This window comes from Drosophila obscura, unplaced genomic scaffold, assembly GCF_018151105.1.
Source record: "Drosophila obscura isolate BZ-5 IFL unplaced genomic scaffold, ASM1815110v1 contig_25, whole genome shotgun sequence".
Taxonomy (NCBI): Eukaryota; Metazoa; Arthropoda; class Insecta; order Diptera; family Drosophilidae; genus Drosophila; species Drosophila obscura.
In genome coordinates, this window is record NW_024542812.1 from 1,919,540 (window position 1) to 1,944,829 (window position 25,290).

General features: G+C 47.6%; 1 protein-coding gene across 3 annotated transcripts; it reads right to left on the bottom strand.

The window, feature by feature from the left end:
• Positions 1–1,800: 1,800 nt before the first annotated feature.
• LOC111078360 (polycomb group protein Psc) lies at positions 1,801–16,398 on the bottom strand. 3 transcript variants are annotated; one of them, XM_022372996.2, is made up of 5 exons: positions 15,422–16,398; positions 12,723–13,551; positions 10,547–10,637; positions 6,274–6,477; positions 1,801–6,161 (listed from the first exon to the last, which is right to left on the bottom strand). In XM_022372996.2, exons 2-5 carry the CDS (start codon positions 13,504–13,506, stop codon positions 2,417–2,419), a joined length of 4,824 nt encoding a protein of 1,607 aa, XP_022228688.2. In that variant the 5' UTR covers positions 13,507–13,551; positions 15,422–16,398; the 3' UTR covers positions 1,801–2,416. The 3 variants fall into 3 exon arrangements, with proteins under 3 accessions (XP_022228688.2, XP_022228689.2, XP_022228690.2); XM_022372997.2 differs by lacking the exon at positions 15,422–16,398 and adding an exon at positions 13,696–13,755; XM_022372998.2 differs by lacking the exon at positions 15,422–16,398 and adding an exon at positions 13,731–13,750.
• Positions 16,399–25,290: the final 8,892 nt, after the last annotated feature.

Below are 25,290 nucleotides of genomic sequence, written 5' to 3' on the forward strand. Positions count from 1 at the left end.
TTAGAGCAGCCTGCTTTAAGAGTTCAGAGCAACAAGTTTCATTGGCTACACATCTGTTTTAATAGTTTCAAACTTTTAGTACCCTCAAATTGGTAGATCAGAAAAGTAAACTTATGTACTTGTTGCAAGAAGGAAGAATTTTAAAATTTTGTCCTCAAAATTTAAATCGTTAATAGTAATAGTTGTATTTATATTAAATCATTATATTGATCTATCTATCTATCTTTCCTTCTTTCTATAGTTATATGTACATTATATTGATCTAGCATTTCTATTATCTTTTTTATTAGCTATCAAATGTCGTGTATGTAAAGTTATAAGTCTGCTGACAAAGGATCTGCACTGCCAATGACTTCAAATCAATATCATTCCAATGAGGCCCAAATATGAATACAATTCGCCATGGGTATGGCACGCATATGGGAAGAATCCCACAATATATGTCTGTACATGCTCGTGTACATATTCCCGCGCTCATTCTCTACCTGAGGGTAATTTTGCATTTGTTGTTATGCTCACCAGCAATATGTTTGTTTGTATGTACATATATTTGTCTGTGTTGCCTGCACTCGCATCTTGTACTTACCGAAATGATTTATAAATGCCGACTTAATGCGCTAAAAGCCAAGCATATTAAACCGGTTTTCAGATGTGGCCTGCCACATCGTGCCACTGGAACAGAGAGGTACGTAGCATAAATATATCTGCGTGGTTTTTTGGCACTTTTGCGGCAAGGTGAGCTTTTGGGGAAAAGGGTTTAATTATTGTAATTGGAGTTTTCGGCTTAGGCCGTAAATTCGCATAAATTATTCAAGCCAGATGAGAGTGTTGGCCAGAGATGAGTTCACTTCCAGATGGAATCAGATGTTAATTGTTTTCGTGGAGCCTCATGGAGCCACAGATCTCCTGGCTGCGTAGCCCCCATATGACATAAATCTCCCTGTGGAGAGGCAATTCTCACCTAATCCACCCCTGTGTGTGGCACTATCTCTCACCTCGCATCCCATTTCTTGGGCGCCGTGTCCGTGTCTGTGTCCGCCTTTTATCTGCCAGCATATTCATTATACGAATTAGGTTCAAGGTTCGGATTGGCATTCTTTTGGGACACATTGGTGAAAATTGGCAATTTTTGAAATCGGAAACTCTGCAAAAAGTGACAGAAAATAGGGGAAAAAGAAGGAAAACAGCAAAGAAACACAGAAAGGGAAACAACAACAAAGGCCACAGGATTTCCAATCGTTTTTATTGAATGTTTCGAAGCGAAAAGAAAATGCCCAAAAGTTGGACAAACGGACAAACGGACGGACAGACGGGCGATGCGATGCGATGCGATGGCTGATGCTGCAATCCCGTAGTGGCCGTCGTGTCGTGTCCGCCGCATCCGTATCAGTGAGAAACCCAATATAATCTTTTATTTCTTTGTCTCACTCCAAGGGTCGGTTGGATGGTCGAAAGAACCGTCTGGGTATGGGTATGGGTATGGGTCTGGGTCTGGTCTGGGCCGAGTTGTTCGTTGCTGAGCATTTTTCATTTTAAAGACTCTTTGACATTTATTCTCTGGCAGGGAAACGGTGCGACGGAATTGGCAGATTAGAAATGCTCGAAACTCAGCGGTCGGTCATCGGGGAAGGTCGACCTCTGACCTTGAGCAGTTGATTAGCATAGGGATTGGTCGATTCCATTGTCCGTGCCACTGTGCCACAGTGCCTCTGTGTGTGTCAGTGTGTTCCGTTCCCTTTTAGATGTGGACGAACAGCAAGAAAATTCACGTTGATTTTATGTATTTGTTTTTTTTTTGTTTTGGTATAAATTAGATTTTTATTTTTCCGCTTAGTTTTTGGGTAAAAAAGATTATACATATAAAATCGTATTTAATGGATGGTATTTACACTTAGGATTAGCTCAACTTTGCCGCAGCACTTAATTATTTATTTCTATGATTATCGTATATGCATAAATCGATTCTGAATCGCTGTCTTTATTTTCTTTCTGTATACATCTGATAGATGATAAAATGATCAATATTTACATAGGTCTACGGTCTATAGCCTAGGGGAAGTTTACACTCCGCGGATGGATGCGTAACGCTCGGCTGGAGGCCGCGCGGCATGAGCTACTACCTACCCCTTTCTGGGGTGGCGTGGTGGTTGCTTCTAACAATAATTAGGGCGAGGAATTGGTTCTGGTTCGGGTTCTGACTCGCGAACGGGGTGACGCGGGTCGTCTACGGGTACAACTAAAAACAAAGTCTTTAAATATTAATTAGAGCTGTCCAGGAGCTGCTGCTGCTGGCGTTGGTGCTTCTGATGTTGCCTCTCCTTTAATCATGGCCATCTCACACCTCGCTCCGGATGCAGACTCGGACTCCCTTCAGCTTCCGCCTCAATGGGAACGGGTATGGACGGGTGGCTGCTGTTCACTTGCTCTTGGTGGCAGCCGCGTGGGGTGCGGCCGTGTTGGCCGTTGTCTGCTGTCGTGGACTAGCCCCACTGCCGCCCTTGGCCAGCGATGATGGCGTGTGGCTGGATGGCGCTCCCGTGGCTGCTGCCGTCAGCTTTCCGTTAAGCAGGGCCGAGCTCTTGGGGCTGGCTGCCGCCGTTGCGGAGGAGGGGCTGGGCAGGGTGACGGTTGGCAGCATGGGCATGATCGTCTTGTGGTCCACATCGCCTTGCTGGCCATTGGCCGCACTCTTCAGCTTCTGGAGGTAGTCGTGGAACACCTCGTTGCCCGCCCGCTGCATCCGCGTGATCTGCTCCAAGACGTACGCCTGCTGGTAGTTGTACATCGCCGGAGACATGTGCCCGATCTGGGCAAAGTTGTACAGCAGACTCGACTGATTGACGGCCGCTTGGGCCTGGGCAGCCTGGGCGGCTTGTGCGGCCTGGGCCACCTGAGCCCGGATCAGGTTCTCCTTGATGAAGTTGTTCAGATCCATTTGACCGGCAGCGGCCGCCGCACTGGAGGCGATGCTCAGCGGAGCGTTCAACCCCGGCAGACCAGGATGGGACATCAGCTTGCCCAGATTCCCTTGGATACCGCCCCCCAAGCCGGTAGACGATGAAGGCGGCGGTGTGGGGTTCTTGGTCGGCTTCTTGCCACCCATCTGCTGGCTCTTCAGCGGCGGGCTTGGCTTCTGCGCTGGCCGACTGCCGTTGGGAAGCTTCGGCGGGGGCGGCAGGAAGACAGCTGCTCCTCCGTTGGGCGACTTCTTGCTGGTGGGCACCTTCTTGGCGACGGTCTGCACCTGGCTCTGGGGCTGGCTGAAGTTGAAGGCGGGCGCCAGGCTGGGCAGCTTGGCGGCCATGTCTGGGATCTGGGCGTTCTGGCGTGGCAGAATGGGCCGGAACTTCTTGGCCGCCGGATCTCCGTTGGGAGTGGCAGAGCCTGGTGCCGACTGGCCTGCCGACTTTGGTGACTTGTTCTCGCTGGCGGTGGGCGAGTGGCTGCCCATCTGGGCGGCATTGCGCTTCTCCGGACTGGGCGTCTTCTTGGTGTCCGCCTGCGAGGGCGTCAGCACGGTCTTCAGGGGCGCGCCTTTGGCGCTGGTCGGGGGCGATATCTTGGGCGGTGTGATCCCTCTGGGAGCGGTGGGCGAAGATGAGGGCGGGGCTGTTTGCGGCAGCTGTGGCGGCGTCATACGCGACATCAGGTGCTGCGGGGAGGGAATGGCCTTGGAGGGCGGTGGCTGTGGCAGACGCATGGATGCGGCAGCTGGAGCAGGAGCCTGGACTGGGGGCGGAGTGCGTCCGGGAGCAGGTGCTGGCGACGACTGACGCTTCTGGGCTTCCGTGGCACCGGCGGCGGCGCTGGATTTCTGTCCCTGGTCCTGCGGCTGGTCGGGCAGCTTTACGATCTCGATGTAGTTGTTGACGGGACTCTTGTGCTTCGGATGCGACCCGTTGCTGGCCGACGAGGAGTCGCCGTTGTCCCTGGAGATGGTGATCGACAGCGAGGAGGGGATGTTGATGTTGCACGAGTTCAGCAGCGACTTGACCTTCACCTGTTGCTTCTCGGGCGCGTCCTCGTTGTTGGGACTGGCGCCACGCTGGAAGGCATTTACGGACGGAGCTGCTCCCGCCGGATTGGTGTTCTGGTCGGCCTTGGTGGGCGGCGAGGGGAACAGCGACCCCGACCCCATCGATCCCCCGCTGCCGCTGCCGCTGAGCATGCTCTGCAGGTAGCCCCCGGCGGTGGCCTGGCTCGGCTTGGGCGTGTACTTGTAGGTGGGCATCGTGGGGATGTTGTAGTTGGGCACGTACTGCGGCGAGCTGGGCGAGTAGATGGGCGAGTTGGGCGTGTACATGGGCGTGCGGCAGCCGGGTGGCGCCTCCCGGCCCTTGGACTTGCTGGCATTGAACAGGGCCAAATTGAGGTAGTTGTTGGCCGCCTTGTTCTGGCCACCGTTGGAGCTGGGGGCCGGATGGGATTGCGGTTGATTGTTGCTTCCCGCCTTGGCGTGCCCTCCGCTCGTGTGGCGTCCAGCGTGGGGAGCTGCAGCGCCTGCCGGTGGCGGCGGTGGTCCCATCTTGCTGTCAGCCTTGGGCCCGTACACATGCGACTTGGCGGAGGAGGAGGCGCTTGTGTTGCCTCCAATCGACTTGATCTCGGTGCCGGCGTCCTTCAGCAGACGGTTGACCTCGTTGGGAATGTTGGCGAACGGATTGGGTCGCGCCGCCTTCGGCAGAATGGGGTGGTAGCGCTTGGCGATGGGCGTGCGGTTGCCTGGAGCCGCCATCTGCATGCCCGGATGCAGGGGCGAGGACGGAGTGAATTGTGCCGCGTGCTGGGGCTTGCGTGGGGCCAGCATCGGAGGCTTTGGCGGTGGCGGCATGAGCTTCTCCAAGCTGCCGACAAAAGGTGGCGGCGTGGACGGAGATGGCGGCGGCTGCGGCTGCGAATGCGAGTTGCTGGCGGGCAGGCGAATCTTGAAGTCTTCGCGGGGCAGGGGCGGTGAGAGCTTTGGCTTCTTGTAGACGGCCTTGACGGGCTCCTTGCTCTTGCGCTTTGAGGAGGCGATCGACTTGGGTGCCATTCCGGCGGGCGGCCTCATCAGCTCCCTGTCCTCCAGGCTGGCCTTGGACCTTCCGCTGTGATGCGAGTGGGACGCAGCTCCAGCGCCAGAAGCAGAAGTTTTCGGAGGGGTGAGAGCTCTGTGGCTGCTGCCGCTGCTGCTGGGTGATCTCTCCGGGGACTCGATCTTCACCTTGATGGGGGTGAGGGCGAAGGACTTGAGGAACTCCGACTTGGGATCCTCGTGGCAGACGGTGCTCGCCACGCAGCGGGGACTCAGGGTGCTCACACCGCTGGGGCTGAGGATGCGCTCCGTGCGAATAGTCAGCGGAGGCACCGTCAGCGGACTGGGACTCTTTCGCTTCCGATCGCTGCTGCTGCTGCTGCTGCTCGAGGATTTCGGACTGCCGTCCTTGTCCTTGTCCTTGTCCTTGCTCCGGTTCTTGGAGCGCGACTCCTTCTCGGGCTTCAGCGGCTTGACGATCTCCTTGCGGTCCGGATCGGACATGTTGATGATGGTCACGCTGTTGTGCTTGGACAGATCGATCTTCAGCTTGATGTTGAGCTCCCCACTGGGCGATGGACAGGAGGAGGACGGAGTGGTGGGCGTGTGGTGATTGGCGCTCTTGGCGCTCGACCTGTAGGACTGCGGCGAGTGGCTCTTCTCGCGCTTCTCCAGCATATTCCGGTTGATGATCAGCTTGAGGGGCTGCTCACTGGGCACACGGACCTCCTCCTGCTGCTCCTGCTTAATGCTGGCGGGCGGAGATGCTGCTGCAGGCGGCGGCGTTTGCTCCACCTTGGCCGCTTCTGGCGCCGGCTCCTGCTCCTGCTTCACCACCTTCAGGGGCGCTGGGAGCATGCGACGTGGCGGGGGCTTCACCCGCCGCTGCGTCGACTCGTACACCCTGAAGTAGAAGCGCATGGGCGCGTCCCGCTTCCACGTGTAGATGTACGCAATGTCCATGAGGGTGTAGTAGTCCAGCAGGACGATCGTCTTCACCTTGTACATGATGTCGATGCTGAAGCGCTGCACATCGATGTCGAACTTGTCGTAGACGAACTTCTTCAGGTGGCTCACCCGGCACATGGCCGGACACTGGAGGTACGTCGGTCGCAGAAACTCCACCTCGGACTCGGTGCTCAGCTCGCTGTGGGGGGAAAGGATTCAAATAGAGGGAAAGAAACCATGGATTAGTCAATGATCAGGGGTATGGATCTGGCGCTATATATATAGGCACAATGGGGGCTGATGAAACCTACCCCAACTCGGCGTATTCCAGGGACAGAGACATGTTATCCGTGGGGCCGAATATCAAGTGCTCCGTATCATCGCCCCGCTGCTCGGGCGTGGCCAGAGCTGCCTCCTGCGGCCGATCCTTGTAGAAGGCCCGCTTCCGCATCAGCTCCCGCTCGTACAGGCCCGGCACGAGCTTGTAGACGATCGCCTGGAGTGTGGTGTCCGATCTGCAAATAATAGGGATTAAGAAGAGAACGGTTACAACTCGGTTCGGTTCGGTTCATCCTGGTGCGTGCTCATTCGAATGGAAAGGACTGTAGCACAAAGGAAGAGGAGCAGTAGCAGGAGAAGGGACAGGAGCAGGGACAGGGACAGGGGCAGAAGCCAAAGTCGAAGAAGTCGAAACAGAGGCACTTCCTTGGCGCGGAAATGAGAGCACACACAAAGAAAGGAACAGAGAGGAAGAGCGAGAGAGAGAGAGAGACAGGACAAGAAGCGCCCGTACAAATTAGGCGGCAGATGCAATTTTCTATTGCTTCAATGGCACGCAACAAAAACGCTAAACAAGGAGAGGCAGCAGCGCAGCCAAAGGGGCAGGGGCAGGGGAAGTGGGATAAATAAGGAAACTACAACAGCTATTGCTCCTTGGCATGTGCTGCTTGCTGCTTGCTGCTCCCGGGTGACGATGGTGATAGAGCGATGTGGTGTGGTGTGGTGTGGTGGTGGTGGTGGTTCGTCGGTGCGGCGGTGGTGGTGGAACACACGAACGGAACTCTACTCTCGCATTAAGTCGCCTTTCAAACATCTTTGCTTGCTCTCCTCTCCGGCCCATCCATGCAGGCGCTCACTTCAATCATTCCACGCACACACACACACACACACACACAAACAAAAAGACAGAAGGAGCGTGGAGAGACCCAAAAAAAGGTCTTGAATGGAATAGAAAGATGAAAAAGGGAATGAGTAGATGACACGGGAGGGAGGGAGGAAGGGAAAGGTGAGCTACGGCGAAGATGATAAAGAGGGACAGGCAGGCGCAGTAGAGGGATAAGGCATGCCAGACTACTCTCTCATTAACATATCTCTTTTTGGTAGCCTGGAGGGGGGGGAGATGTGATATCTCTCCGATCAATCTATCAGTATTTATTAACCTCAGCAATTGGATTGGATTCAAGTCAGCGATGTGGCGCATCAGTGAATGATCAAACAAATTAGAGATGCCATAACTTTACCGGCCTCCCCCTCCCCATACCAGGGTAAACTTAACTTCTTCTTTTCTGTTTTTTGTTGTTGTTGTTGTATAACACTCAATCATCCCAATACCACCCACCCACTGTCAGGCAACTTCTTCAACTCGAACTAAAGTTTGAGCTCTTTCAACTTTTATTTACTCTCTCCCCCCACACTCTGCTTCTCGTATCGCTCCCACTCATGCCCACTCTCTCTTTTTTAGCTTCGTTCGGTAATCGCTCTCACAAAAAGAATACCAATGCACGGCAAGAACAACAAAAAAAAAAAACAGAAGCCGCAACTCTTCGCGCTTCCTCTCCCTCTCTCGCTCACCCTCTCACTTCCTCTGCCCTACCGCTGCCCTACTACGCTTTCAGCAGTTGTTGTTTTTCAGCTGCTGTCCTGTCCCCTGTTCCCCCCTACCCCATCATCGTTCACTACGTCAGCGTCTGCGTCGACGTCATTGTCGTTGTCGTTTGCCGTCGGCGAAAACTGAGCGCAAGACCCGCCCGTTAATTATCTTTGCCGTATTTCGATTTGTTTTCTTGGAAATGCGTGTCGCCTTACCGCCAGTTGTAGTTGTTGTTGTTGTGTTGTTGCTGTTTCTGTTTCTTCTGCTGGAAGTTCTCCTCTCCGTTTATTTTTCTTTCTTTCTTTACTTCTTTTCTTGCCCGTTTTGGCAGTTTATATCAGATGATTCTGTCGGCATTGTCTCTCCTCTCCTCTCCGCTCCACTGCTTAAAGGTAAGACGTCGGCAGAGACAGCTATGAAAACATGGCCGGCATGACGAAAAATATGTGCGGCAAAACCACAGCAGAGGGGAAAAGTATAGTCTTGATACTATATAGAAGTAATATTTTCAATCCAATATTATGGAAATATATGCAGAAAATCCTAAAGAAATGCTCGCTATGAATGGCTGCAGCTTCCGTTTACATAGCTTTCCAAAACTTGTCCAATGATCCCGTAACGATCCTGAAAAGCTCTCCAAAGCTCTGCGAAAAGCTAGTTTACTCATCCTCTACTATTAGATCTATGGAACCCAAGCCAAGTATCGTCTAAAATTTGTCAGCTTTACTATTATTTTGACCGTATCTGTTGTGCCTGCCTCCCCGTGCCTTCACCCAATACCCAGTGCGAGCTTTATTTGTTTTTTCAGCAAAAAGCGAGCTTTATTTTATTTTATTTTTGTTTATCTTTTCAAAGACAAACTGAATTCGAGTGAAACTGACTTTTCTTTTGTGTGTTTCACTGCTGCTGCTGTTTCTTTTTTCCTTTTCCGTTTCCCCTTCCTGTGCCCCTTTTTTGGGTTAAACAATAAACTTTCGCAATAAATTTAATTGGAGACTTGAGACTGGTTGAATGCTACACGACTACTTCTACCACTATGACTAGGGCCACTAAAAATTCATGGAAAGCAGAGTCAGCCAGCCAGCCAGCCAGCCAGCCAGCGGCATCCATGGGCCAGGCACAAAAGACACTTGTTTGCAGTCAATCTCCACCTCCACTACCACTACCACTCCTCCACGGCTCTCCCCCTCCCCTAACCGGGGAGGCACTTCACACCATTTGGCCAGAGACTCGGAGTCAGACCCAACGAAAAGGTTCATCCATTCACCTGTTCTTCATTTAGTCTGCCCCCACAATATCGCCGCCTCTCTTTGAATTTGTATTCATTATCTTTTGTGCGAGGTGTGTGTGTGTGTGTGTGTGTGTGCAACGGGAGAGATTACAACGTGCGACGCTGGAGGCAGGCGCAGGCGGCGAGCATTGGTTGGATTGGGGGGGGGAGCGTGGGCGTGCCACCAGCGGGTGGTTTACTGTACAGAGCTTCCCATTAAAGTTGCTGCAGCTTAAATAGATTCTGCCACATCTCCCCGCCTGCCTGGCCTGCCTTTCTACACGAAACGTGTTTTTCATTACGCAGCCACATTCCCGAGTCCCGTCCCCCATCCCAATCCCAATCCCATTCCATCTATCCACCCAAAACGAAACGAAACGAAATGGAATGAAATGAATTGAAACGTGCCAGACAAGATGGTTCACGTTCAGTTAGGGACGACAGTCCCCCTCCCTCCCACAGCAAAGCAAAGGCCAGCCCATGGCCCGTCAAATAAAGTTAACCACAGCCAAAAGTTTCCACGAACAAAGGTGGATCCGCCACCACCACCAGCACGTGGTGGGGGATCGGGATCCCGAAAAGTGTCTTGTGTCTCAGTTTATGCCCCACTTTGGGGCCAAAGGTTTTTGATAAACTTTCCGCCTGGGCACCGCACCGCACCGCCCGCACCGCCTCTCAACCACAATTACCTCCCCAAACGATACGGAAAGTTGTGCGGTTCGAAGCAGCAGTTTTATAAAGAAACTACATACTACTCCGATTCCACAATCCTGCCACTGGCGGCAGTGGTTTTCCCCGGGGAAAATCAATCTCTAAGTGAACTAAAACGGAAATGTTATAAGCTACAGAAGGGAGAGGGAGCGAGCGTTCCCTTAGCTTTCACCCTCCCCTGACACTTACACTTACACTCGTAGGCAGGTTCGTCCCTGGTGACAATGTGTGCAAGTACTTTGGCAGCAGTCAAAGCTAATCAGTGAGGCTAACTGAACGGAACCAATGGGGAAAACTGGAAACAAAGATCACGCCGCCTCCTACGTTAATACTGGATATTGGATACACTCTTGCTTACAATTCTATTAACTGAATTGCAAAAAAACACCCATGTATGCATACATATATTTCCACAAAGCTTCAGAGGAGCACCAGTCGGGGCTAGGTGGAAGATGTATGCACAACTCCTTAAGGTAGAGATAAGTATCTCCTTTCAAAGAGTTTTTCCATTGCCTGAGCTTCCTTTTACATTCCCATGCCCATGGCCATGCCCATTCCCATTCCCATTCCCGTGTCAAGTGGCAGACAACAAATCGCATCTTCAAGTATTTCCCCATCCCCAGGGCTGCTTCACCTTTCCATTCCATTATTGTATCTATCATCTAATCGCTGTTGTCAAAGACAGACAACACGACGAACGACTCTATCCAGCCACGCTGAGGATTCTACTCACTTGATGTTCGGCTTGGCGCTGTTGATGACCATCTCGCACCGTGGACAGAAGCGCTCCTTGCGCAGGTGATTAATGAGGCAACTGTGGCAGACTGCAAAACAGAAAGAGAGAGAGAGAGAGAAAAGTACATTAGTAGGGCTTTCAAATTCCCATTGATATCCGAAAGCTACTCCGTACAATAGTGCAATACAAAGAGGCAAATTAGGATGGCAACTGCGAATCGGCATAAATAAATTGTACAGATTTCTGCTTCCCCTACCCACTTCCCTCCCAAATTGAAACGATTCAAATTTATGTAAAAACATCTCTGCTGCTCCGCTTGGAATATTCCGAGCAAACCCAAGCTCCACCTTCTGGGCAAAGGAAACGCAATCAAGGCACAGGCACCCACCCCCACCCACACCCACACCCACACCCACGTAGCCAAAAGTAAAAGCAGGCAAATACACAGAACAGAGTTGAAACTGGGGAAAAACAGAGGCAGAGGCAGAGGCAGAGACAGAGGAGAAACGTTTCAGGGAAACGAGCCAAGAAAAAAATTACTGCAAAAAAGTTGTTTTGACTTTAATGTCAATGCCAGGGCCAGGCCAGGCCAGGCCAGGGTCCTGCACGCTACAACTGTCACCCAGGAACCAGAGAACCAGAGACCTGATAGACTGGGGGTCTCGCAGAATCCAAGTCATTTCAAGCTGACTCTCTCTTTTCGTCCCAGTCTCTCTTTCTTTGGCTTGTTACGCTTGTCCGTCAGTTTTGGTCCAATGCCGAAAATGTAATACAGGGGGGAACCAAAAAAAATGAAGGAAAAATTCGCAACAGTCTGTCTGTAGTGGGGTGGCAGGAAACAAAAAAAAAATGTTGCTGCCCACCAAATGGCCTCGAGTGAGAGATGCTGCTGCTGCTGTTGCTGCTGCTGTTGCCACAGCGACTGTGAGAGTGCAGCAAACAAAATTTTCTTCCACACGATGACGACGGCAGCTGTTGCTGCCGCCAGCCACACACGGTCCACAGTACACAGCACACAGTCCAGAGTCCAGGTTTGCCTCTGGGCCGAACCCAGTCCAGTCTGGCGCATTTGACAGTTAGATGGGACTCCCGGGTGCTCTATATATCTGTCTGTCTGTCTCTCTGGTTGGCTGCTCCATTTCGTTTCAGTCTCCCATCTACCCCCCACCACCCCTGCCATCGTCGGGCATCTCTGGCAGACTGACCAACAGATTTAAATGAGCCTGACCAAATGTATCCACGGCCAGTGTGTCTGTCCATTATCAACACATTGGTTTCCTAGATTTACGAACATCAAAAAGGGGAGGGCAGGGCAGAGGCTGAGGCTGAGGATGCAGGGTAAAAGGGGAGGAGTTGCGAAATTAACCTTACGCCGCAAAAAGGGAGCCAACATTTAATGGCAAAGAAAGAGAAAGAGAGTGAGGGAGAGTGTGTGATATATTGTTATATTCTTTAGTTTTATTGGGTTTATTTCATCCCGGGAATGCTAATGTCGTGTATTATTGGGTGATTTCTGTAATTTATAAGTCTCAGTCTCAGAAAATAAAACTCGTTGGACAGTATAAGAAATGGGCCATCTTCAATATGGATCTACATAATTCTAATCAAGAATTGTGCCCCAACGCAACCTAAAACGTTTTATAAAAAACTCTTAAAGTATGACTAAAATCAGTTAAATATTCTTTTAATTTGTATTTATTTTTATTCTTGGCTTATTCGCGGTTTCGAAGGCATATTTAAACCATGCTTAAACAGGATACTCCTCTCTCCTCATCCAATATCCACACAGCTGCCTGCAACGGTTTCCCAATCAAGAGTCAAGTACTTAGCCCTACTCCCCGTTTCCCTCCTTGCATGACTCGAGCCATTAATGGGCCCACAAACTTATCGCCCGACAACATCTGCGTGTCGTCTGTGGCACGACACCCTGCCCCCCACCAGCCCGCGTTCACCACCCTTTTTGGCCAACCCAAAGGCAGACATAACTCATCGCGCCGAGGCAATTTTGGCGAGCTTCTAGACAGACACAGGAGGCAGTGCCTGGGGGAGGGGCAGTCCCAGTGCCAGTGGGAGATGTGAGAGGGGAATGGGAATAGAGATACTCATTCTAATCAAGGCATAGCGATTAGGAGATGCAACACGACTAAGATGAGAGACAGTGGGGGATACTTACAGGAGTGCAGACACTCGACAATTGTCGTGGCATTGATCAGGTAGCCCTGGCACAGGTGACAGATGATGTGCGGATTAACGGCAGTTAGCAGCACTGGTCGTGGCGTTGTTGCTGTTCCCAGTGCTGTTCCTGGTGCTGCCAAATCGGAAGTATCTGCTGCCTCCTCATCAGCGGAGGCGCCACCATTGCTGCTGGCATCCTCTGACGTGGCTGTTGTCGTGGACCACGCCGACGATGAGCAGCATGAGGCGGAGGAGGAGGCGGGTGCCTCGACTGATTCGACATTAGGAGTTGTTGCCGGTGGCGTTGATTCCTTCTTGATGCTCTTTTCTAACATGTTTTTTACTGCTGCTGTTGTTTCTGTTATTGGTGTTGCAACTGTTGCTGTTGCTGTTGCTGCTGCTGCTAATGTGTTTTCACTTTTTACTTTAATGCTGCTGGCAGCAAAAAGTTGCTGTTGCTGTTGCTGCTGCTGCTGGCGTTGCTGCATTTGCATTTTATCAGCACTTGTCGACGTCACATTTGTGGCAGTGGCACTGGCACTGGCCGTAGTGGCTGTTGTTGTTGTTGGCGCTTTCAGAGACAAAGCCAGCTTTTTGCTGCTATTGCTGACAGCGCTGCTTTTGGCTGCTGCTTTCGCTGCTGCCACTGCGGAGAGCTGCGACGCTGCCGCTGGCTTTTGTGTGTTTGCCATTGTTGTATTTGTATCTGTATTTGCAGTTGCAGTTGCAGTCGAAGTTGCAGTTGTTGTTGCCGCTTTCGACTCTGGCGTCATCATAATCATAATACTCGTTGCTCGAATTCGCTTGTGTGTTGCACAAGCGTCAATCTGGAAAATAGACAAAGCAGAAGTTGAAATTAAATGCGAAATGGAAATTGGTTGAGCGGAGTAGCATCCATGCAGATTATAAACAAATCCAGAATGAAGCTTAGGCAAGAGCTTTAAGCTCCGCTAGATAGAATTCAATATTACTGCTCTGGGGAAGCAGCTCTTGAAACCTTCAGAACCTCTCGACGATCGGATTTCGTTTTCTGTTTGCTGTTTTCCTTGTCATTGGAACTCAGAAACTGCTGTTAATCAGAATATCTGGGAATCGGAGAGCCTACTGTGGTGAATCAAACTGCTGATCGAAGAATGAAAAGCGATACCTAGGCATTCTGTTATCTTTAGTGCCCCGCACAAAACAGATCCAAAAACAGACTTCCAGAGCGCAATTTCTGCCACATTTAAAGCCAAAACAATGGCCACATGGCCACAGCGCCAGTGGCAAACAGGCAATAGAGGAAGGACCTCGAGGCAGGGCACACAAGCTGGGGATGGACTTTGAAGGTACAGGCAGAGGAGTAACTTTGTGGCAGGAGTGAGCGCAGTAGAGGAGGTGGGTGGCATGCCTGTTCCACTGCTGACATTAAACAATATGTGAGCCATTATATGCAATCAGTCGATGGATGCGGGGCCTCCGATAATGGATGTTTCTGTTGTTGCTGTTGTTTTGGCCCCGGCACAGCAGTGTTGCCGTTGCCATGGGAATGTTTGCAAATATTGAAATCCACAGCACTCGGGGGAGCATTGAGCGCACAGACTCCGACTCTGACTCTCTCGCACTCCCACTTCCACTCCCGAAAGGGGTGAAGAGTGGTGGGAGTGAAGGGCTGCCCAGACACCCGGAGTGGCAGTGGCAAGTACATGGAAAATGTATTCCAAACAATTTCAAGCTGTTTTTGCATCAACGCCCCGTTAAAAAGTCAAGGTACAAACACGAAAAACTTTTCCCAAAAACTTTTTCAGTCAACGAACCGAATGCGAAAATCATACCGAATGGGAAATTGGAATGGGGAATGGGAATGAAAATGGAAATGGAATATGAATGAGAATAAGGAAGCGCAGTGCAGAGGAGGGCCTTGTGTCCGGGAGAAGCCTCTTTAAATCCTTTTTACAGCAAAATTTAAGAGGCTGCCGACACAAGATTTTAACCCTTCCTTCCTCCATTCCCGTATTCTGTTCCCATTCCCACAATATATACAGGCGGCTTGGCTGCTGGAGGGGAGAAGAAACGCGCGCGCAAAAAAAATGTGAGTACCAACATGAAAAGGATAATAAAAAGCAGCGGAATTTCTCATTTCTAAGTGTGTGTGTGTGTGTGCGTGCAGGAGAGTGGAAAGGACGCAAAGGAAAGGCAAAGGGATGGAATGGTAAGAGCTGTGGTGCCTGCGAAGAGCCGGGAGGGAGGTAGAGCGCAGACTGTGACAATGCACGGTGACGGCGACGGACGACAGCGAACGCAATTCGGAGAATGCAGAGGACTCCGAAAGCCGAGACTGCGGCTTTATCTCCTCTTTCACACACTCACAACACACACACACACACAGTCGCGTACTCTTGCAAGCGCCTACCGACGACCGACGACCGCTTTCATTCAGTAAAAAGAAGAAGCAGGCAGCAAAACAGAATGCCAGATAATCAGAGGTTGGAACACACAACCATGCACACACAAACGCACACGTTCGAATGCGGCTTGGGGAGACTTTCAATTGTGCCCAATCGAAATTCTCACTTTGGGGCAAGTTGTTTTTGTTGCTTGCGCTGTCAACGTGTGTCGCCAGATAAGGGGCCCAAAACTGTGGGTGGGTGGGGAGAGCACGCAACAGCTGTGTCTGAGCAGTGTTGAGCAACGGCTCGTTTCGTTAGCTATATTCACCTTTTGGTTGGTTGTATGCTGCTAATCCAGCCAGTTAATTGGCATAGTGATGTGTGGGGGGTACGAGGTACTGTATCCAATTGCAGGGTATATATAAATATAAGTAATCCACAGTGTATGCTAACACTCAGCTTTAACACAGCGTTGTTTCATTTCTTTTACTTCTCTTCTTGCGTTACTCCACAAACACTACACTACACACACAACACACTCACACTTTTGCGCTCATCGGCGCGTTGCTTTCGACAGCACCTTTATTGTGTATTCCGCTTTGCTCTATGTTTTCAAGCGCGCACAAACACACGCACACGAACCAGACTGAACCGAGTCGTTTCGTTTACATAGACGGGGTATATAAGGCCGAATGCTGCTGCCGCTGTTGCTGCGGCATTTGTCACACAAGAACGAGACACAAAGGAAATTTCGAGCATGCAACCGATAGTTGCTGTTGCATTTGACAAAATAATTATTCCTTTTTTTAATTATTTATTTTGAATTATTTTTTTTTTAGTTTTATAGAGCACTTTAACCGTTTAACACTTGTGCACTGGTTACAGTAAATATCTCGGAACACATTCAGATAGCGAAAATGTGGAGCGTCCGCATCACACGTCCATTCGTTTCAAATTTTCCCGTTCGTCTGCGGACTGAGACCACGCTGTTTCTGCCGCTCGCTGCTATGCCTCTGCTCTGCCGCAACTCTCTGCCGACTATGTACTCACTCACACACACACACACGCGCGCGCTCCCTAACGCAGGTAGACAGCCAACTAACTGCGTGCACTAAGCAGCTATCTCACTCGCTCAGGCCTCTCACTGGACGGCTGTTTCCTTCTGCTTCGTTCTCTTTCTTTTTTCTCAGCTCTCTACTCACTCCGCGTTGGTCTCTCTCATGGGGCGTTTTATTCGTTTCGTTTCGTTTCCTTTCTTTGTTTCGTCCGCTTCGAACCGTTCTCTTTCTCGTTTCGCTCGTATCTGAATCGCATTTTGGGTCGCTTCGCTGCTGCGACGCTGACTGCGGCGTTGGCTTTGCTTTTGCTGCGTTTGCTGTTGCCTTTTGTGTCTTTTGCTTTGCCTGCTGTTTCTTTGTTCGTCGACTCGGAGTTTTCATGTACAGAGCTGCTCTGGAGATACTATTTGGCCATGTACAGCAATATCTATGTATCTACTGCTTTGAGCAATCTTTGAGACTGCTTTTCGTACGGCCGTCTGTTATGTACTTTTTTTCCCTTTCAATCGCACTCTTTCCATTTTATGACTCTTCAACTTCTGATCCATATGCAAACAGTATGTGTGTATGGTCGAAATCCTATGTGTAAACACTTTGTAAAATGGTTGTGTACATAAGAGTATTACCTTACCCACTGGCCACATTTGCAGCGCACTCATGTTACGGCAATTTCCGTAGACGGAAAATTGCATATTTGCACGTAGGCGTACAGTGCAGTACAGCACAGGGCCTCCCCTTTCCGCCTCTCTTGCTCGCACAGTCTAGGCCCCAAATTGGAATATCGGCAGCAATCAGCAGGCAGGCAGGCAGGCACCACTCGAGTCCGAGTCCGAGTCGAGTCCCAGCAACAAAAGCTCTCTCCAATCAGTGCGCAAGCAGTGCCCCAACTAGAGCAACAGCAGCAGCTCCGTTTCCGTTTCTGCGATCGCGAATGTACCGTTGGATTACGTAACAATGTAGATCTAACAGATAACAAAAGAGTCCCAGAGTCCCACTCTCAGGCCACGACGAGATGTTGCGGCACACTTTCTATGCGAAAAAACTGAATGTTTTCGCGTGGGTTGCAGATTTCCACAGCCGAGTATTTGGGCTTTACTTTGTGTGAAGATGCTTTATAAGGAAGGAAAGGAATGAATTACCAGACATAAGCATCTGGCGAAATATACAAGATTTTCACTACCTATGCCGAAAACTATTTAGTTTCAATCATTCTTATTGAAGGTATTATTTGGTGTTAGACTTAAAAAATCTATATATTGTATCTGAATTTTGTTGAAAAGAGGCTTACGCTGCCTCTTTTTTCCTGAAGTTTGAATTTTAGTAGAATTTCTTTTAAATGGACAACACAAATGGCAAAGTAAAGGCTATGATTAGACGATGTACAAGTCCTACGAGTAAATTAAAGGAAAGTACAGGCTGGATTTGTTAGATGTACTAATGAGCTAATTGGGGACCTTGTTTCTATCAACTTTTGATGGGTAAATCCCTGGCAAAGAGCAGATAAAGCATGCGAAAGGTCCCACAAAGTGGTGGATTGCAGAGCCAGCGATTACACGTAAGTCTGATTGCAAGTATAAAGTTACAAGCGGACAACGAGGAAGATAGACTCCCAAAGCTATAATGTTGACGTACATCTGTTCTTCCTAAATCAACTAAAAGTTATTGACAAAAACGTTTCAAAACAGCTTAAATATCGCATTACGCAGTGCAGCACAAACAAAGGGAGGGAGGGACACTCAATTTAAAGAGAACAAATAACTCCATTATTTCAGACAACTTTAAACATGTCTGAAAATGCACAATGGTCCACTTGAATTTACAGCCTAAGCTTTTGTTTTTCTTTTAAGAGTGCAGTTATTATTCGTTGGAGTTCTGTCTTATTATTCTGAACGATTTAGGCAGAATCAACATTAATGTAGTCGATGAACGATTTGTGTTTACATAAAAACCAATGCAGAATTAGACTCAAAGATATAAAGTTTCAATAAATTTGGTATGATATAATCTAATATAGCCGATTAGTTTGCCAAATTCTTCAGCTAGAAATTGGGACAATCTTGAATATTGAACATTTTCAGTAATAACATTTCCAGGCTAACAATTGCCAATACGAAATGTAATTTAAAAGACGATTGCACTCGTGTAAGAGTCTAAATTACAGCAGTTTAAATTTGGTTTCATGATTCAACCCAACCCCCTCCCTAAGGTTGTGAAACCCGCTCTTATGTATCTAACCATGAATCAGAATATAATTTAAATAAAACAAATGAGTAATGATTCTTTGAGGATGTAAGTAATTTAATAAAGGGACATTAAAAGTAAACGATACGTTTATAAAGGAAACAATTTCAATTTCTTGTTGTGCTCTTTGCCAACAAATTTATCTCTAATTGGTGAATAATAGAACTTGCCTTTATCTCTGCTCTCATATGACTTCTAAAGAAATTTATAAGAATAATCTTCAATGAATTACAGGATATACATATTTATTTATTTATGCTACTTCATATGTAACCATATGAATGTACTTACGAGTACTGGGATATCGGTTGAGATTCATAGTAAATGGATAGTGGGCCATCCATAGTTGTAGGTACATACATATGATACATAAATATATGTATGAATCGAAAAGCGAATCTCTAGACAAGCTTCATACAAAACATAGTTTCTGAAGGTATGGACAATTGAACCAAGTTGGTTAAGTTTTATTCCGTATTGAATAGTTATTGAATATTTTAATGAAAGACATTTTTGGCAATGGTTGTTACTTTAAGTTTTGGAGCGCAAAAGAAATCAATGCTCGGTCCAGAGGGGAGTCCTAAGAGTTGACTAAAAACTAAAGGCAAGAGGTATAATGGAGTTGAAAACTAAGTTCTATGCATTCTCACTCTTGTATCTATAAGAAATATACTGAAAATTGATTTTCTAAGCAAAAAACTTCTCTTTTAGAGGATGGTCGGCGATGGTTGAAGGCAACACCATAACTTCAATATCTTCAAAAATGTGATATCGCTCTGCCTGTGATGTGACAGATGTGACTAATGCTAATGAAAGACTGGAAAAGTCTCAAAAAGAGTTTTGAAAGTGCTGAGGTGCGGCACTACTATTTCAATGTTCACAGCTGTTTGTGCTTACATATTGTTTCTTCAAATTCCTGTAATGTCATCTTTAGCTAAGATATCTTAAGAGCGCTGTCGATGAAGTAATGAAAAACGTAAAAGTCATGAGTGTTTTGATAGAAAGACTCTGCCATTTCAATTTGCACTTTGTGGACTCTGGGAAATATTGAGATGTATTATGAGCGAATCTCGTATAGGATAGAATAGTACGTAATTTCCACATTGCTCTCTTTATTCATTAGAAGTAAAATTACCATCATTACGTCCGGGTTCTACTCGGATCTAAATTCTGTTTGGACTGCTGAAAAGGAATATTCCCAGTGACTAATTGACTGTGTTTATCGCGTGGTATAATAGCTAATTTCTATATTCCCAGGTTCATCAGGAATATCAGTTACATTCTAGCAGTAATTGTCCTGTTTCTGAGACTCTGGCCGATTAGAGCCACTCGAGCGGACACTAATCCCCGAGTCACTTGCTCTCTCTGTCTAAGCGGAATCATTAAGTGTGGCCCCATCTGTAGTCGCTGCCGTATCCCCAGCAGTCCCGTTCCGTTCTGCTACCGTTGGTGGCTATCGGAGGCGGACGCCATCTTAAGTCGGCCGTCGTCATCAATGTCTGATTGAGCTCATCCTGTGCGGCGGGCGTTCGCCTGTTGCCTGGTGCACTCTGGCGGGATGGGTTGGGATGATACTGGACTGGACTGGGGGCCCAGAGAGCAGTAAATTATTGATTGGCTTTAATGCCGAGCGATAGATTGCCTCAACTGGTTTTAACAGCTTAATTGAGACCCCATGAAGCAATAAATGCGATAAAGCGACAGACCCAGACCTCGACTCGGGCTTAGTCCATGCCATACTCAGCGCGGACGGGCTCAGCTCAGACTCCAGCACGAGAAAGAGAAACTAATAATGTGCCGCACTGTGGAAAGACGACGACGACGTCGAAGTCAGAGTCGTGTCTATAGCTGCCCACTGTCCGTTGTCTGCTGTTGCCCCCCCGCTCGCTTCCAGATGCCCAGCAACTAAAAGCAACAACAAGGGAAATACTTGCTTTGGCGGGCCGAGGCTTTTGATACCCTTACTGAGCCATCATTTCAATGGCAGTTGTAGGATGTGGTCAGCCAGATCTACTACAAGTGTGTTGAGGGTGGGGAAAAATGAAAGGTCTCTGCAAAATGAGAAAACTGACAGACGTGGCTCTATAATACATTTTTAACCTTTGGCGTCCGAAGTGCTTCGTTATCTGCGTTTCAAACCTCTTGGCAAGGCCATAATACCGTCTCGGCAAGGGTATAACAAGCAGCTCCAGCATCTGCAAGAGAGGCAGCAACAGCAACTCCAGTAGCAGCCTCCCAGTGAATGGGGGGCATTTAAGTTTAATTTGTGTGCCGTCGCTGACGTTGACGCCGCTGTCGCTGCCTCTGCCTCTGCCGTGTCGATGCTGCCGTTTTCTCCTCTTCTCTTTCGCGTCGGATCCGATCCAACCCGACTTGGCTCTCCTACCACTTCCCACCTTAGCAAATCCCCACAAGCAATGACCGAACCGAACCTCAGAGATTCGTTGTTGTTCTTGCTGCTGCTGGCGCTCGCTGGCTGAATTCAGGGCGCATGTCAAGACGAACAGCACATATACAGTCGCATTGTATTTATATGCATACGTATGTATTCATGTATGTATCAGCATCGTCATCATCATCATCATCGGTCCCATCATTATTAGCACAACAGCAGATGTTTATGTGCGCCAGTGTGCAGTATGTGTGAAAAAGTATGCATCTGTGTGCATTGGCATAGGGTTGCCAGAGCGCCGATTGCGAGTGGCAATTGAAAATGCTTCGAGTTTATCGGTTTTAAAAGTAAGTGAAGCGATGTTAATGTACAAGAGTTTTTGATAATAATTTAGCGTTTATACGATATTCAATATAGATAAATTTAAATCTACTTATTCTGTATATTTTGCATAAATTATATTACTTACTAAATTATTATTTTCTTAGTGTTTATATTCTTTAAAAATATTTTACTCTGTTTCCCACAGATTTTCCAACACAATTGATATTATGCATTTACTTGCCGCAGTCGACAACCCTGGAGCAGTTGGTTTTGCCTCGCGTTTATCTACGCTCGCACAGGCCAGAGAGTCGGAGTCGAGTCAGAATTTGTGCTGTACAGAGCATAATAATGAGTTTTCTCACTTTGTCTCTTTCGTTTCCACACAGTTTCCCAGTGTATGTTCGTCGAACGGGGGGTTAAGGGCAGAAGGGATAATATGGAATAATATTGGAATTATAAATAAGGCTGGTTGCGTTGCCAGATACAAGATACGACCAAACGAAACGAGCTACGCTACATGCTACGTAAATACATACATACAACCCCTCGTACATACCCTATGTATGTACATAAACATAAAACTGGTTGTTCCTAGAGCTGTGCGAGGGCAAGAATATGTGTGGAATGGAGAAAAATAACTGACAGCAGCAGCAGCAGCAGCGAAGCCATACATATGCGAGCAGAATGAAGCCAACATAAGTAAAGCAGAAACGAAAAACAAGCAAATATGTTTGTGAGAGGGTTCGAGAGAGGAGAGCAAGCAAGCGTTTACTGAGAGGGAAGCAAAGCAGAGGGAAAGAGAGGGAAAGAGAGAGAGAGAGCAAAGCTGAAGGCAGAGCGTGTACAGAAACGATACCAAATGCTAGCGAAAGATACACCAAAGCGGACACTCGACAAAACTCGGGACAAGGCAGAGAGGCGAATACATAAGAGGCCGAATGTATGGCTATATATGTGTGAGTGTGTGTGGTGTGTGTGCATTGCTGCTGCTGACAGCAACAACGACAGCGACGGTGACTGGGGCCAAAAGGTTGGGGCAACGTCGGCAGAGGCGCAAGCAGAGCCCAGCATGATACCGCACCAGCCTTGAGAAGAACGCCTCATGTGGTTGACGTTGGCGCTGCTGCTGCTGACGCTGACGCAGCCGCTGGGTTTGTTTGTGTGGTGGAAAGAAAAGGTTGCTGGCACGCTGCTCTTGTTGCTGTTGTTGCACAGTTCATAATTAATCAAAACATATTTTAGTTTCAATTAAACGTAGGCCAAGCCGACCGCTTTGAGGCCCATAATGAATTAGTTTGTTAAGTTGGCCCAACAGGCAGCTGACTTTCAGCCTTCCCCTCCTTGGATGGCATTCCATCCATTTGAGTGTTTTCATTCATTGGAGTCCTTGCAGGCATTCCTAGAGCTAGGATTCGAGCCACAAGCCTTTCTAGTTCATCTAGTAATGATTCCAGTTCCAGACATTCCAATGTCTTCATCTATTCCAGTAATTTCATTACATTCCCACCATTCAGCCCAGTCCTTCCCACAATACCAATTCCCTTCAGACCTTTCCAGTCCTTCCAACCATTCCAGGGCGACAAGATACGAAAAAGCTGAAATGTCAGGCTCTCCATTCACATTCCCTCTCTATCTCTTTTTATACGAAACGAGAACATGATAGAGGTAAGGAGAAGAGGTTGATGGAAGGCGGGCGGATTGGTAGGGAGGGATTGGAGGAGGTAGACTTAACAGAAAGTTACCCAAAAGTTCACTCCAAGTCGTGAAACTTTTTTATGTTCACGCCACTTTTATGCGATGTCTCGTGGAGGTGGAGAGACGAGGGCAGGGCCAGAGGAAGCGCAACACGTAAAGGAAATCCGGGAGCGGATCAATGCGTCGTTTGGGTCGTCAATAGAGGGATGGGTGGGGTTCTCTCTTCCAGCCTCTGAAGTCCTTGGCAAAGTTGAAAGATGACAGGCGATGGGCAAAACCCGGCCCATTTCACAGTTGAAAGCGGATTTGACGCACTCAAAGATGCAAAATCAATTTTCTCGAGACAGATTCACCTCGAAATTCGGACGGACGACCCCAAGAAGCTGATAAACTCCCGAGTTGCGGAGATCCCTCTTCCAGATTATTGAATTACTCTGAATACTTCCTTTCGATTTATTTATACGAGTACATGTACATTGATTGCGAGTGAGAGGAGATACATATATGTATGTACATGTACATCAAAGGAGAGTCTCAAAATAAACAAATCATTATTTTCGTTTGCGCATTTTCTCTTTAGGTTTCTGTGCGAATTTATTCCGAGCTGGCAGAGATTCCGGAAATATGATACTATTTACCATTGATTCTGTTTGTTTAGAATGCATGAACATATATGGGTACATTTTTGGATCCTCTAGAATTATCGTAATGTTTATAGGTTTCTTACTAATCAGCAAAACCGCCTTCAATGTTCGACGGGTATTATCAGTTCAATTTTGGTTTTTTTATAGCCGATGGAGCCTCGAACCTGTTCGAAACGAAATATATGGAATTTTATGAGCTATTCTATTCCGTTATATTCCGCCTCACTCCTCCAGGGACGCCACTGAACGAGAATTATGTACACTATAGAGAGCGATAAGTGGCGCGGAGATCAGCCGCAGGACATATGTAGTTTTCATCATTCTGGCTAAAATATTGACACGATCTATCCCAAATCTCTTGCAATCTGGTTATCTTACCCATTTACGATTCAGCGTTTTCGGTTTTCTAATATCTTTGACAAATTTCCATCTGTGTCAATTTTGAAAATCGCTTGTTTCAATGTGATATTATATTATAGGAGACTGTCTGCACATAAAAATTGGTAGCTCTAGCTTTAATAGTCTCTGAGGACTAAGAGGCAATGAAGAAAATTCAAGATTGCTTTTCGGGGAGTACTGCATATAAATATATAAAACTTACATGATTTCCCACTAGTTTGCAAATACTAAAGCTGCTGCTAAAAACTCCAGTCAAAAAGATTGACAGAATTCAGAATTAAACGGAAGCTCAAACTTCATTGGAAACTCTTTTTTTAACTAGTGCAGAATGATGGAATACGTTTTCTCTACGTATGGAACCCAATAGATAAATGGACAATCAGATACTCCGCCCTCATGTGACAAACAACTGTAAAATCGGAAAGCTTAACGCCCAATCCTTCTCAGTGACAACTGCAGATACCGGACCAAAATCAAACGGCATCACATATAAGAGGATTATCTCAATTATATGGGTTGAACCATGAGCCACGGACACATGCTTCCAAATTGGGAAATACAAAAATTGAGGGAGTAGCCGAACTTCACCATGGACAAGGGTGGCTAGAGGCATTGTTCAAAAGAAGTCTAATTTTAATCATTGGTACACTTGCAAATCGAAGCACACACTTTTCCGAAGCGAGAGCATCTGATTTGGGAATGGATCAATAATTGCCTTGGTGGTTACCAATCCATGGAAAGGCGTGTCCTCTCCCATTGGCTCTTAATTGAGAATCAGCTTTTATCTGTCACTTATCTTGAATGTTCTCTTGATAAGGTAAATTTCATGCAAAGCTTAAGCAGAAATTTTTAATATACAGTGGAAGTTCGGAAATTAGAACCCCCCACCAATTAGAGCTGTCCAGAAATTAGAACCGGGCATTTTATTGCATTGGCGATTCTGAAATTAGAACCTGTGATTCTAAGTGAATAATTTTTTTAATACCTTTACAGTTTTGACTTTTTTAATTGTGGTGTGTACAATTTGGTCATCTGCATGGTTTTTTATACCCGTACTCAAAAAAGAGTTAAGAGGTATATTAGATTTGTGGTAAAAGTGGATGTGTGCAACGCAGAGAAGGAAACCTTTCCGACCCCATAAAGTATATATATTCTTGATCAGCATCAATAGCCGAGTCGATATAGCCATGTCCGTCTGTCCGTCCGTCCGTCTTGATGAGCGCCTGGATCTCAGAGACTATAAAAGCTAGAGCAACCAAATTTTGTTTCCAGACTCATGTGATATCACACTGTTACAAGTGTATTTCAGAAAGATACGATAAAACTAAAAACGCAGTATCGTAGAGAATGACCATATCTATCAGATTCCCGAATCAGATCGGATCATAATTATAGCCAGAATGAAGAAATTAATTTTCAGTTGGTTCCCCCCGCCCCATCCGGC